This window comes from Pongo abelii, chromosome 7 (assembly GCF_028885655.2).
Source record: "Pongo abelii isolate AG06213 chromosome 7, NHGRI_mPonAbe1-v2.0_pri, whole genome shotgun sequence".
NCBI classification, from domain to species: Eukaryota; Metazoa; Chordata; class Mammalia; order Primates; family Hominidae; genus Pongo; species Pongo abelii.
Genome location: NC_071992.2, coordinates 160,636,000 through 160,649,824, shown reverse-complemented (window position 1 = coordinate 160,649,824; position 13,825 = coordinate 160,636,000). Strand labels below are relative to the sequence as shown.

Below are 13,825 nucleotides of genomic sequence, written 5' to 3'. Positions count from 1 at the left end.
AACCCCCAGGTCAACCACAAACCAGTTTGTTTTTTCTGAGGTCTGTCACCCAGGCTGGAGTGCAGTGGTGCTCACTGCAACCTCAACCTCGCCGGGCTCAGGTGATTCTCCCACCTCAGCCTCTGGAGTAGCTGGGACCACAGGGCGCACGACCACACCTGGCTGATTTTTAAATTTTTTTGAAGAGACAGGGTCTCACTATGTTGCCCAAGCTGGTTGGTTGTTTTTGAGACAGAGTCTTGTTCTGTCGCCCAGGCTGGAGTGCAGTGGCGCGATCTCGGCTCACTGCAACCTCTGCCTCCTGGGTTCATGCCATTGTTCCGCCTCAGCCTCCCGAGTAGCTGGGACTACAGGCGCCCGCCACCATGCCCGGCTAATTTTTTTTGTATTTTTAGTAGAGACGGGGTTTCACCATGTTAACCAGGATGGTCTCGATCTCCGGACCTCGTGATCTGCCCATCTTGGCCTCCCAAAGTGCTGGGATTACAGGCGTGAGCCACCGCGCCCGGCCCAAGCTGGGTTTTATTGTTGAAATGAGGCCTCTCACTGTTACCCAGGCTGGAGTGCAGTGGCATGATCATAGCTCACAGCAGCCTTAAATTCCTGCACTCAAGTGATCCTCTTGCCTCAGCCTCCCAAATAGCTGGGACTACAGGTGGGAACCACCAAATCTGGCTAATTTTTAAATTTTGTTGCAGAGACAAGGTGTCACTATGTTACCCAGGCTGGTCTGCAACTCCTGGGCTCAAGAGATCCTCCTGCCTTGGTCACCCAAAGTGCTGGGATTACAGGCATGAGCCACTACACCCAGACCTTGTCCTTATTTTCTGTATCCCAGGCAATTTGCCAGACAAGGCCTGAGGGTGAGCAAAGGAATATCAAGAAGCTCATGGTCCAAAAGGGATGAGAAAGTGTTTTTCCAGTTCAAGCCAACCCATTCCGGGGCCTCTTCTGCAGCAAACATGCCACGTGCACCCACAGATCTCGGTGGAGGAGACCCCAATTCCCCAGACTCACTGGTCTGTACCAAGCACCAGACCCTTGCAGACATTCCCAGGATGGCTGCCCATCAGGCAGCCCTGCCCTCCAGGCCCACAGCCACTGTGCTTTCTAGCTCACAGCAGAGATGACAGATTTGGGTTGGGCTTCCCCACCATAGGGGCTCAATTTCATCATCTGTAAAGCTAGGATTGCTTGGTTGTGTTAGGACTTGAAATCCTGGATGTGAACTGCCCCCACAGGCTGGGCACCTGAATGTGTTCTGTGAACGGGGGCAGGACTGCTACAGGTGGTAGTTGTAGCTGGTGCAACTGCCCAGAATGGCACCTGGCACACAGCTGGCACTCAAACGTTAGCAGTAATAGTGCCTACGGGGCACTCTGGGGTCCAGAAGGGAGGGGCAAGGTTGGTTTCTGTCTCTTGGAGCTGTAGGATCAAAGGCAGGCTCAGGAGTGGGGCCCTTGCTTGCCCTGGGGTGTGTGGTCAAGTCTGCAGAGGTCTCTAGGTGGGATGCTTCCTGCACCCTGCTGGCCTGGGCAGGAGGTGCTTCAGGCTCCAGTGGAGAAGGCCAGGAGACAGAGCTCCTGCCTGCCTTCCTCTGGCTCAGCCCACCTTAGGGCCCAGCTGAGTGTGGCCATGGCATCCTCTCGGAGGAGGAGGGGGTGCAGTTGAAATGGTGGTTGACATGTATGTGTCCCTTTTCCTGTCTTTATGCCCCAGAAATCCCTACCCTCGTTTCTTTAATGGCTTTCTGTGGCCAGCCATGTCCAGAGGGGTCCACAGAGGACTCACCCTGGCTGTAGCCCTTGAAATGGGTTTTCTTGTAGCCCTTGAAATGGGTTTTCACCTCACAGACAGTGGGCCCCATGTGGGCAGGACTGGTCCCACGAGATGTCCTTAGAGTGGGCAGGTCCCCAAAACAAGAAGACGTACCCTTTGAGGCCACAATGCAGGTACAGCTCTAGAATTCTCCATTCTGGAACCTGCTCCTCCTCTCCCAGAGCTGGCCCTCTCCCTGCCTCTGCCGCAGTCCCAGCAAGTCTTCAGAAGTGTGGCTGCTGCCTCAAGAGGGACGCTGTTCCCACCCAGCGCCCCCGCCACCCTGGCCCCTGCCCTCTGACACAAGTCAGGCCTCAGCTGTTCCCCCCAAGACTGGTGAAACTGGACCACCATGCCCCCTTCCATGCACTGCCCTCCGTGAAGGGCAGCAGCAGGCAGAAGCTGGATCAGAGAAACTTCACGGAGCAGGTGCATGAGTGCAAAGAAAATGGCTACCTGCTCTCCTCCAAGAAGATCGGTTCTGGGGCCTTCTCCAAGGTGTACTTGGCCGATGCCACCCACGAGCGCATGCACCACAACCCTAAGCTGTCCTCCGACCTGCAGGGCAAGCGCCACACCATGGTGAGACACAGGCTTACCTCCCTCCCCAAGGGGCTCCAGTGCCCCCCAGCAGGCCCCTCCGTGTCCCAAACCCACTCAGGCACCATCCAGCTGCTCCAGCTTCCTCTGCCTGAGACTCTCCTCAGTCCCATTTCCTCCCCAGAAGCTTCCCCGGGGCTCCTGCAGGCTGACCATCCCCTGTTCCCAAACCCCTTGAACACAGAGTACTTGGCACAGGAGGGAGCAGGGGGGGTCATCACTGCCCTCCAAGGGCACTGCTCACCCAGCATCCCCCCTGACGATTCCAGCAAAGCGTATAAAGGACAGGGGCCTGCCCTACCACAGCCAGCCCCTCAAGGACCAAGTCTCACACAACAAGCGCCCTCCACCCTACAGATAGCTATCAAGATGGTCTCCACAACCGAGGACCCAGTGGAGTTCTCCCACAAGCTCCTGCCCCGTGAGATCTCCGTCACTCAACGCTACCTACAAGTACCTGAACATGTGGGCAGAAGCCTGGACGAAGCCTGGACACAGCCTGTCCCCACCCTCTCCAAGGGTAGCTCTCCCCAGCCAGCTGCCTGCCCCAGGCCTATCGCCCCCTCCCACCTTGGACCTCCCTTTCGCCCCAGGACTGGAGCCCAACCCCATCCTGGAACCTGGATCTGGTACCCTTGACAGTTCCAGCATACCCTTGGCCCTGCCTCCGGGTGACGGCAAGTGTGTGGGCTGCAGGTGCAGCTGTATGAGACCTGTCAGAGCAGCCAGCTCGTGAGCTGGTGGCCTGGGGCAACCTGCTGGAGCACATCAACGCTGCATTGGATCACCTCTGCCACCCAGGGCTGGAGAAGAAGGAAGCCCTCGGGCTATTCTGGCAGCTGGTTAGTGCCATGGCACACTGCCACAGCGTGGGCATCATGCACCAGTGAGGGCAGCACCTGGGCCGATCGTCTGCCCACATGCACAGAGAGGCCCACTTGAGCCCAAGCCAGCCCCACCTCCCGCCTCCCCACCGCCATGCGGGGACTTAAAGTGTGAGAACCCACCTCCCACCTCCCCTCTCCCCTCTCCCATGCAGGGACCTGAAGTGCGAGAACATCCTGCTGGACGACCATGGCCTTCTCAAGCTGACCGGTGAGCCCACAGCCCCCACTCTGGGGTTGAATGCCTCCACCTGCAGGGGCCCACACCCCACGCTTGTCCCAGCCAGGCTCCTGCCTTCAGCCCTCCCAGAAGGCCTGCAGGCCACCCTTACCCTCAGGCCTGAGGCCACTGGCCTAACCCCCACGTGTGCCCCCAGACCAGGCCCACCTCATCTACACCCACACTCTTGCTGTCGGCCACACACCGCATGCAACCCCGCAAACTTCCACAGCCATCCCTGCAGACTGGTGTCTTCAAGTCCCTCTCCCTGCACCCCTGCCCCTCACACATAGTGCCACCCTCCCCACACACCTCATACAGATTTTGGCTTTGCTGGCTGCATGGGGCCCAGGAACTCACTGCTTAGCACTTTCTGCGGCTCCCCAGCCTACACAACCCCAGAGATCCTCATGAGCAGCAAGTATAGCGGGGAGTGGGCCGACCTGTGGAGTCTGAGCCCCCAAGGCACCCCGACTCTGTGGCCAGGGCCCACGGGAGGGCTGGGGAGGGGCCACATCCTTAGGAGCTCGTGCCTCCAGAGGTGTCATCCTCTATGCCATGGTGAGTGGGAAGCTGCCCTTCAAGGAGCGCCAGCCTCACTGCATGCTGCACCTCATGCACCGCGGTCCCACTCTCTGGCCAGGTCTGTTCCCAGGTGAGCACCACCCCATGACCCTCCCACACCTAGCTCAGGCCTAGAGAGCTGCAGTGAGGGAGACCTGGACTCCCAGGAGGATAGTCCTGCGTGGTGAAAGAGACTGAACCTGGCATCCTCCCCACTTAGGCTGGAAAAGCGTTTGGTCCACAGACGGCAGTGACAAGTGCTGGGGAAGCTGGCTGCTGGAGGACCTGACTCAATGCAATTCAGGAAAGGCAGTGGCTGCGAACCTGAGCTCTGCACTAGCCCAAGGCACACTGCCTTGCCCCTCTATGCCTCAGTCTCCCCACTGGTAACAGAACTGACCCTTCTAAGCTGCTGGCACTGTTGGCAAAGACGTGCATGGGGCGAGGGTGGGTGCTGGAGGTGGTGAGAGGCTGCAGCCACGAGCCCTTGTCCACAGTGCCAGGACCTGATTCAGGGGCTGCTGCAGCTGCGCCCAAACGCATGCCTGGGCCTGCAGCAGGTGGCTGCACACTGCTGGATGCTGCCTGCAGCGAACATGCTCTTCCTCAGTGCTGTGCCAGGTGTAGTGTGGCCCTGTGGGTGAGCAACTGAGCAGCACGTGGTCCCTCTGCACTCCACCTGACCCCACTGTGGCCCCTTGCAGAGAAGCAGGTGCAGTCCCAACTCCCAGCATCCGTGGATGACATGGAGCCTGGCACAGACTTAAGAGTGCCAACAACCAGTCCTGCAGCTGCACTGCCCCCAGCAGCAGGGCATCCCCAAAGAGAATGCGGGCCCTGACCTCAGGCCTCCGGAAGCGCACCCCAGAAGAGGGGTGGGTTCTGCCCAGCTGGTGCTCTAGAGCGCTGTGGCAGCCAGCCTGGGAGTGAGCACCTCCAGGAGGCGCTCCAGTAAACTGAGGGTGGGTGGTGGGGCAAGGCCAGATAAAGCATTTATTCTGTGAAGAGAGTGCAGATGTCTGAGTGCTAAGAGGGCAAGTGGCCTCCAGTGGCAGGTGGGGGCTCTGGCCAGGGGAAAATATGGTCCACACATGCCTGCATGAGTGGCAGAGCTTTAATGGGGGCAGATGAGAGGAGATCCTGGAGGCGGGAGACGCCCAGCACCCGAACCACAGCAGGAGACCACAGGGGACGCTCCAGTTTTAGGGTGTGGAGCGAGGCATTGTGAACTCCCAAGAAGACAAGCTAAGCTCCTTCACCAGGGCTCAAGGGGCCTGGGAGGGCCCATCAGTGAGCAGGGGCCAGCCCTCAGGAGCCCAATGCAAGAGGTGGCAGTGAGGTCAGATCAGCTCAGGAAGGGAAGAGTGTGGCAAGAGCCACCATGACAGCCTGTGGGGCTTGGCAGCCACATAACTGGCAGGTGGGGGGATGCACATAGGTCCAGGGGAGAAGCACGTAAGGCCCCTGGGCCCATAGTGGGCTCTACCACAGGGGCAGAGGGTGGCTGGGGGAGAAGCCTGGACAGGGACCAGGCTGCAGGCACATCTGGAGGCTCTTGGCAGAGGTAAGGCCAGGGAGGAGTAGCCCAGACTCAAGGAAGTTGACCAGGGAGACGGCCTAGCTAGAGAGGCCAATGAGAGCACCCACTCAATCTGAGACTGGGAAACAGGAAGACTTAGGGAGCTGACAGGGGTTGAGGGCAGGGTCCTGGAGCATAGGTCAAGCAGGGGAGCCACAGTCCTAGAAAGACCCCAGGATCTACGTATGGCTGGGTCAGCCCTTTGAGGCCAGGTCTCAGGGAACAGGGAGCTGAGAGCTGCAGGGAGTGAGGCTGACAAAGCAGCACTTGTACCTATGCGCCCACCTCTGCCCAAATCCTGCAGTGCTCTGGGGATTGGGAGGCTTCAGCTGGCTCCTTGGGGCTTGCAGTGGTTTTCTGTCCAGTCCCCATGCCGTGTCCAGGAAGAGTCTTCTCATGGCTCCCTGGCCATCCACCTCCCACCTCCCACCTCCACCTTCTGCATAGGCAGCCGAGTCACGGTGCCTAGCTCACAGTACTGCTCTGCACAACCTTCATTCTTGCTGGCAGCAACACTGCACAAGGCTGGGAAGTACCTCCAATCCTTACTGGAGCCTAAGTGTAGCTCTGCTTCTCAGAAGAGCAGTCTCTGAACAAGGGGACCCAAGGGGCCTGTAGGCAGCTGCAGGAAGGCCTGGTCTGAGAAAGCCTGGCAAAGGGGACCCTGGAGCTGGTGTCCGGCTGCAGGGGCCTCAGGTGGGTGTAGCCCTCTCCACCCATGGCTCTGGGGCCAGCTCCCGCTCCAACTGCTCCTGCTCCCGGCAATCCAGCTGCTGCAGCTGCTGCTCCACATCCTCAGGCACCTGCACCTCCAGCAGGTTTTCCATGCCACGTTCAGGCTCGTCCCCAATAAGCACCTGCCAGACGGGAGGCAGGTGAGCAGCTGGCCAGCTACAGACACCCCTTCCCCAGCCTCTCCAACCCTGCACCAACCTGGATGAGCTTCTCACAAGCCGTCCGCACGTCGGGCTCTGGCTCCCAGCTGTGCAGCTCTCGAAGGATCAGGTAGGCTCCCTGGTCCCGCACCTGCTGCCGACCTGGTGCTGTGGCTGTCAGCTGAGGGGGTGGAAGAGGTTACCCAGATGTCAGCATGCTCATGTGTGTGTGTCAGGGTGGTGCTTATTGCAGCAGGGCTCCTGCTCACCAGCATGATGGCTTCAACAAGCATCTTGCGGATGTCTGCATCAGGTTCTCGCTGCTTGTCTGGTGGCAGGTACTGCAAGTCGACAGGCAGCCCTAGGGGTGAGTGTGTGGGAGCCACTGTGTCCCTGGGCTGGGCAGCTGGGCCAGGCTCTGCCTGTGTAAGTCCCACCTGTGCTCAGCAACTCACTGCTGCAAAGTTTCAGAAGGAGCCTGTGGCCTGGACACCTCTCTCTCCCTCCACTGGCCTCCCTCCTCTCCGGCCAACTCTGAGGCTCCACATTAGCCACTCACGTTCCATCTCTTCCTCGGAGAAATCCTCAGGCCCAGCCAAGGGCAGGAGCAAAAAGGGGAGAATGTCCACCTCAGGTCCAAGCAACCACTCGTGATGTCCTGAGGGATGGTGAGGGTGGGGAGACGGGAATGGAAACTGGTCCAGAGCAGCCCCGGAGTCCAGTCCCCACCCCTGGCAACGCGCCCCCGCCACACCCACCACTCACGGTGCTCGAAGCAGCAATTTCGCAGCGTCCCCACCACCCCGCCCCTGCGTACAGAGGAGTCGGGGTACTGGGTAAGGGGCAGCAGCCGCTGGACCACGCACCTGTTGGGAGGTGTCACTTAGGGCCGTCCCCGCTAACTTCCGTCCCCTCCCCGCCCGCGCGGGCGCCCTGGGCTTCACCTGTCGGGGTCCAGTAGGAAGGCCCGCGCCGCAGGGCGTTGGCTGAGGTTGGACAGCAGCGGCGCCAGGTAGTGCAGGGGCGCGCGGGCGTTGTAGCCGGGCGTGCACAGGGCGCGCACCAGCCGCTCCAGGCCCGAGTCTGCCGGCTCCGCGGCCGCCAGCGCCGCCATCAGCGCGGCACACGGCGCCGGCTCGCGACTGAGGTTGGCCAGCGCGGCGGCCGCCTCCTCGGCCCAGGGCCACTGCGGGTCCAACGCGCGGCCCAGCAGGCGCGCTGGCAGCCCAGGGTCGGCCGCCACCAATGTCTCGTGCAGGCTGGGGTCGGCGGCCAAGTTCACGAGCGCGCGGGCGGCGTCGCGGGCCGGGGCAGAGGCCGGCGCCAGCTCCATCAGCGCGTGCAGCAGCGCCGCCTGCCCCGCCAACAGCGCGCGGCCGGGCCCGCAGCCAGTCAGCGCCAGCACGTGCCGCACCGCCGCCGCCTGCAGGTCCGCCCGCGCGCCCGGCGCCAGGAAGGGCAGCAGCTTCATCACTTCCGCCTCCAGGCTTGCCTCCGGCCCTCCCGGGGCGCCAGCGCCAGCCCCGGCCTCCCCCATGTCGAGCTACACTCTGCTGCCACCCGACCGGTGCCAGCGGTGCGCTTAAGGGTCCGCTGTGTGGCCCGCAACCTCGTCCACCAGAGGAGCGAAAGCCGCCATGGCCAGTCCGAGGCTGCGCACTGGGCTCAAAGGGCGGGACCGGCGTGCGGGGGGGCGGGGCCAGGCCGCGCGCGGGGCGTTATGGGTCTCGGCGTCTGGCCGGAAGCTGCGGACTTTGGAGACTGAACGCTGGGACGTCCCGAGCACTGGGGGCGAGGCCCGGCGCGATTTGGCCGCCTCCCGCGTCCACACTCGCTGGAAACGTCCGTGTAGTCTCGGCTAGGTCGGCCAGTGCTTCCCACTGGGCGCTGGCCACGCCGAACCTGGTCAGCCGGCCCTGGCCTCTCGTGGGCCCTGAGGGTCTGAGGCCCGCGCCCGGGCTCCTAGACTAAGCTGTCGGGTCAGAGAAGGGCTGAATCGGGGAGTGGTCACGGCCCTCTCGGAAGGAAGGCCTGCTCTTGTCCAGGCTGGCACAGCCACCGAGAAGCTCAGGCCGTCCAGGGACAGGACAACACAGGGCCCCAGTGGGGACCTGAGGAGGCAGCTTTGGAGAGGCCTCTGGGCATCTCTGAGCTGGTAGCTTTGGGCATTTGTCAGGACGTCTTCAGTCGCAAGTGACAAACCCAACTCAAACTGACTTGCACGAAGAGAAAATTTGTAAATGGAGGTTTGGAGGGAGCCAGTTTCCAGCACTGATTTATCCAGGAGCTCTCTGGAACCTTGTACTGTCTACCCTACCATCGCTCTCCCTCTCTGCTGCCCTGCTGCTCCGTGGCTCCGTATCATTTCCACCGGCCACTGGCCGATTTTCTCAGAGCAGTTGGGAAAGAAAGACACTGGGACCTCCCAGTTCCATGGTCGTGGCAGAAGAGTTTCTCTGTCTCAATATTGGAGTCTGCCCCAGGAAAGGACTCCAGTTCTTCACCTGTGTTCCACTGTGGGCGGAGCAGCAACCTTCTAGAGACACACAGACTGGGGAAGAAGAGAGGCAAAAGAAGGGCATTCCCTCACTCCAGCATTTTTTGGGCACCAGCCATCTGCCAAGCTGGTAGCTCAGGACACGGGACCAAACAACTTTGGTAGCCTTTCTGGCCTCAGGGTCTTTGCACTTGCTGTCTCTTCTGCCTGGAATGCTCTTTTCTCAGCTGTACACAAGGCTGGCAACTTCTAATTATTTGTCAGAGCTGTCTTCTCTGGGCAACTTACAGAGACTCAGCCCACCCACCACCCATGACTGCTTGGTTACTGTCCGCCTCCTTCAAGATAGCAAGATAGCAGTACTTAGGCCAGGTGCGGTAGCTCATGCCTATAATCCCAGCGTTTTGGGAGGCCGAGGCGGGTAGATCACCTGAGGTCAGCAGTTTGAGACCAGCCTGGCCAACATGGTGAAACCCCTCTCTACTAAAAAAAATACAAAAGGTAACCGGGGGTGGTGGCACACGCCTCTAGTCCCAGCTACTCGAGAGGCTGAAGCAGGAGAATTGCTTGAACCTGGGAGAAAGAAGTTGCATTGAGCCAAGATCGCACCACTGCACCCCAGCCTGGGCAACAGAGGGAGACTCCATCTCAAAAATAAAATAAATAACAGTAAATTAGGCCGGGTGCGGTGGCTCGCACCTGCAATCTCAGCACTTTGGGAGGCCAAGGCACGTAGATCACTTGAGGCCAGGAGTTCGAGACCAGCCTGGCCAACATGGTGAAACCTGTTTCTACTAAAAATATAAAAATTAGCTGGGCATGGTGGCATGTGCCTGTAGTCCTAGCTACTTGGGAGGCTGAGGCAGGAGAATCGCTTGAACCTGGTAAGGGGAGTTTGTAGTGAGTGGAGATTGCGCCACTGTGCTCCATCCTGGGTGACAGAGCGAGACTCTGTCTCAAAAAAAAAAAAGATAACAGTACTTAAAGGAAGGCAATAAAATTTAAGCTTCATGGTGTCTTGCTTGCACGGGTCCTTTCCAAAGCTTCCCTGAGAGCAAACCTTGCATAGTGTTCATATATATAGTCATAATGGTTTTGCAAAGTAGGGTGTAGCAGACATTATTGGTGCAAAACCCACTAGGATGGCTATGATCAAAAACACAGAATTTTTTTTTTTTTTTTTGAGACGGAGTTTTGCTCTTGTTGCCCAGGCTGGAGTTCAATGGTGCGATCTCAGCTCACCGCAACCTCCACCTCCCAGGTTCAAGCAATTCTCCTGCCTCAGCCTCCCAAGTAGCTGGGATTACAGGCATGCGCCACCACGCCTGGCTAATTTTTTTTTGTAATTTTAGTAGAGATGGGGTTTCTCCATGTTGGTCAGGCTGGTCTCGAACTCCTGACCTCAGATGATCCGCCCACCTCGGCCTCCCAAAGTGCTGGGATTACAGGCGTGAGCCACTGCACCCGGCCAAAAACACAGATTAAACAACTGCTGATGAGGATGTGGAGAAATTGGAACCCACATACACTGCTGGTGAGACTGTAAAATGGAGCCGCCACTGGGGAAAACATTTTGTCAGCTCCTCAAAAAGACAGACACTTGCCGGGTGTGGTGGCTCGTGCCTGTAACCCCAGCACTTTGGGAAGCCGAGGCTGGTCGATCACAAGGTTAGGCGTTCGAGACCAGAGTGACCAGCATGATGAAACCCTGTCTCTACTAAAAATACAAAAATTAGCCGGGCATGATGGCACGCGCCTGTAATCCCAGCTACTCAGGAGGCTAAGGCAGGAGACTCGCTTGAACCCAGGAGGCAGAGGTTGCAGTGAGCCGAGACGGCACCACTGCACTCCAGCCTGGATGACAGAGCCAGACTCCATCTCAAAAAAAAAAAAAAAAAAAAATCAAAAAAATGCAAACAGAGTTCTCACATAACCCAGCAATTCCACTCCTAGGCATACAGTCAAGAGAAATGAAAACAGAAAACCACACAGAAACGTGAACGTGTACAAGCAGCATTATTCACAGTGGTCAAAAGGTGGAAACAACCCAAATGTCCATCAACTGACGAATGGAAAAATAAACAGATAAATCCATACAAAGGGATATTATTCAGCCATAAAAAGGAGCAAAGTACTGACATATGCTACAACACATATGAACTCCAAAATCTCAGGCTAAGTGAAAGAAATAAGTCACAAGAGATCACATATTTTATGATCCCATTTATAGGACACGTCCGGAATAGACGTTCATAGAGACGGAAAGTAAATTAGCAGTTGTCAAGGGAAGGGTAGGGTAAGGGGAGTAGGAGTGACTGTTAGTGGGTGCTATGGACTGAACAGTGTCCCTCCAAAAAATGCATATGCTGAAGTCCTAACCCCAGTGTGACTGTATTTAGAGATGGGGCCTCTAAGGAAGTGGAAGAGCACTCACCAAAAACCAAATCTGTCAGTACTTTGATCTTGGACTTCTTCCTAGTTTCCAAAAATGTGAGAAAATAAATTTCTATTGTTTAAACCACCTAGTCTATGGTATTTCGTTATGGCAACCTAAGCTGACTGAGACAATGGATTTGGGCTTTCTTTTTTGGATGTTGAAAATGTTCTAAAATTAGATTATGCTGGTAGTTGCACAACTGTGAATATACTAAAAACATTTAAATTGTACATTTTAAATGGGTTGATTGTATTTAAACTATATCTCAAAGCTGTTAAAAAGAGGGCACCCATGTAACATTTGGGACACACTGATATCAAAAAGTATTTGTTGTTTGTCTGAAATTCAAATTTAACTGTATCCTGTTTGTCTGAAATTCAAATTTAACCGTATCCTGGACAGTAAATTTTGAATTTCAGACAAACAGTAAATACTGTGTCCTCTATTCGAATTTAACTGGGTATCCTGTATTTTATCTGGCAACCCTATTTGCAGCCTGTTGGCTTTCTGGCACTCACCCATGAGCCCAGAGACAACTCTCTGTTTAGGAGAGAGAACTGCTGCAGAAAAATACCTTCCTGAATACTGAGGAAACCCATGATGTCACCCAAATTGATCAACTGATGTCACTAATGAATGCGAACAAAAACAAGAATCACTAGATATTAAGTAAACCAAAGGCATATACCTATTTACAGAGGTAACACAGTATGTGAAGCAGAAGGGAATTTTTTTTTTTTTTTTTTTTTTGAGATGCAGTCTCGCTCTGTCGCCCAGGCTAGAGTGCAGTGGTGTGATCTTGGCTCACCCAAGCTCTGCTTCCTGAGTTCACGCCATTCTCCTGCCTCAGCTTCCCGAGTAGTTGGGACTAAAGCACCTGCCAGCACGCCCGGCTAATTTTGTTTTGTTTTTGTTGTTGTTGTTGTTGTATTTTTAGTAGAGACGGGTTTCACTGTGTTAGCCAGGATGGTCTCGATCCTTGACCTTGTGATCCACCCGCCTCGGCCTCCCTGGGATTACAGGTGTGAGCCACCATACCTGGCCGGGAACTTTTATTTATTTATTTATTTATTTATTTATTTATTTTTTGAGATGGAGTCTCGCTCTATCACCCAGGCTGGAGTGCAGTGGCGCGATCTCGGCTCACTGCAGCCTCCACCTCTCAGGCTCAAGTGATCCTCCCACCTCAGCCTCCTGAGTAGCTAGGACCACAGATGTGTGCCACCATACCTGGCTAATTTTTTTTTTTTTAGATGGAGCCTCTCTCTTTCACCAGGCTGGAGTGCAGTGGCATGATCTTGACTCACTGTAACCTCCACCTCCCAGGTTCAAGTGGATTCTCCTGCCTTAGCCTCCAGAGTAGCTGGGATTACAGGCACCCACCACCATGCCTAGCTAATTTTTGTATTTTTTTTCTTTTTCTTTTTCTTTTTTTTTTTTTGAGGCAGAGTCTCGCTCTGTCGCCTAGGCTGGAGTGCGGTGGCGCAGTCTCAGCTCACTGCAAGCTCTGCCTCCCACGTTCACGCCATTCTCCTGCCTCAGCCTCACGAGTAGCTGGGACTACAGGCGCCCACCACCACGCCCGGCTAATTTTTTGTATTTTTTTTAGTAGAGACAGGTTTTCACCGTGTTGGCCAGGATAGTCTCGATTTCCTAACCTCGTGATCTGCCCATCTTGGCCTCCCAAAGTGCTGGGATTACAGGTGTGAGCCACGGCGCCTGGCCTAATTTTTGCATTTTTAAAAATAGAGACGGGGTTTCACCATGTTGGCCAGGATGATCTCGATCTCTTGACCTCGTGATCTGCCCACCTCGGCCTCCCAAAGTGCTGGGATTACAGGCGTGAGCTACTGCGCCCGGCCAATTTTTTGTATTTTTTGCCAAGGTGGGGTTTCACCATGTTACCCAGACTGGTCTTGAACTCTTGAGCTCAAGTGGTCTGCCTGCCTTGGCCTCCCAAAGTGCTGGGATTACAGGTGTGAGCCATGGTGCCTGGCCTAATTTTTGCATTTTTTAAAATAGAGACGGGGTTTCACCATGTTGGCCAGGATGGTCTCGATCTCTTGACCTCGTGATCTGCCCACCTCGGCCTCCCAAAGTGCTGGGATTACAGGCATGAGCTACTGCGCCCGGCCAATTTTTTGTATTTTTTGCCAAGGTGGGGTTTCACCATGTTACCCAGACTGGTCTTGAACTCGAGCTCAAGTGGTCTGCCTGCGTTGGCCTCCCAAAGTGCTGGGATTACAGGTGTGTGCCACCATGCCTGGCCAGAACTTTTAAAGAATTCTAGTTACTATGCTCTGAAAATTCAGGAAAATACTGCATCCATAAAACAAAAACAGATGTCATGA

The 13,825-nt window shown here is 56.2% G+C and overlaps 1 protein-coding gene and 1 pseudogene across 1 annotated transcript; one reads left to right on the top strand and one right to left on the bottom strand.

Moving 5' to 3' along the window:
* Positions 1–948: 948 nt before the first annotated feature.
* On the top strand, positions 949–5,091 carry LOC100446721 (uncharacterized; annotated as a pseudogene).
* On the bottom strand, positions 5,054–8,209 carry HGH1 (HGH1 homolog). The gene is made up of 6 exons (XM_002819553.5): positions 7,485–8,209; positions 7,306–7,406; positions 7,100–7,198; positions 6,810–6,901; positions 6,599–6,721; positions 5,054–6,522 (listed from the first exon to the last, which is right to left on the bottom strand). Exons 1-6 carry the CDS (start codon positions 8,075–8,077, stop codon positions 6,358–6,360), a joined length of 1,173 nt encoding a protein of 390 aa, XP_002819599.2. The 5' UTR covers positions 8,078–8,209; the 3' UTR covers positions 5,054–6,357.
* Between the last annotated feature and the right edge of the window lie 5,616 nt (positions 8,210–13,825).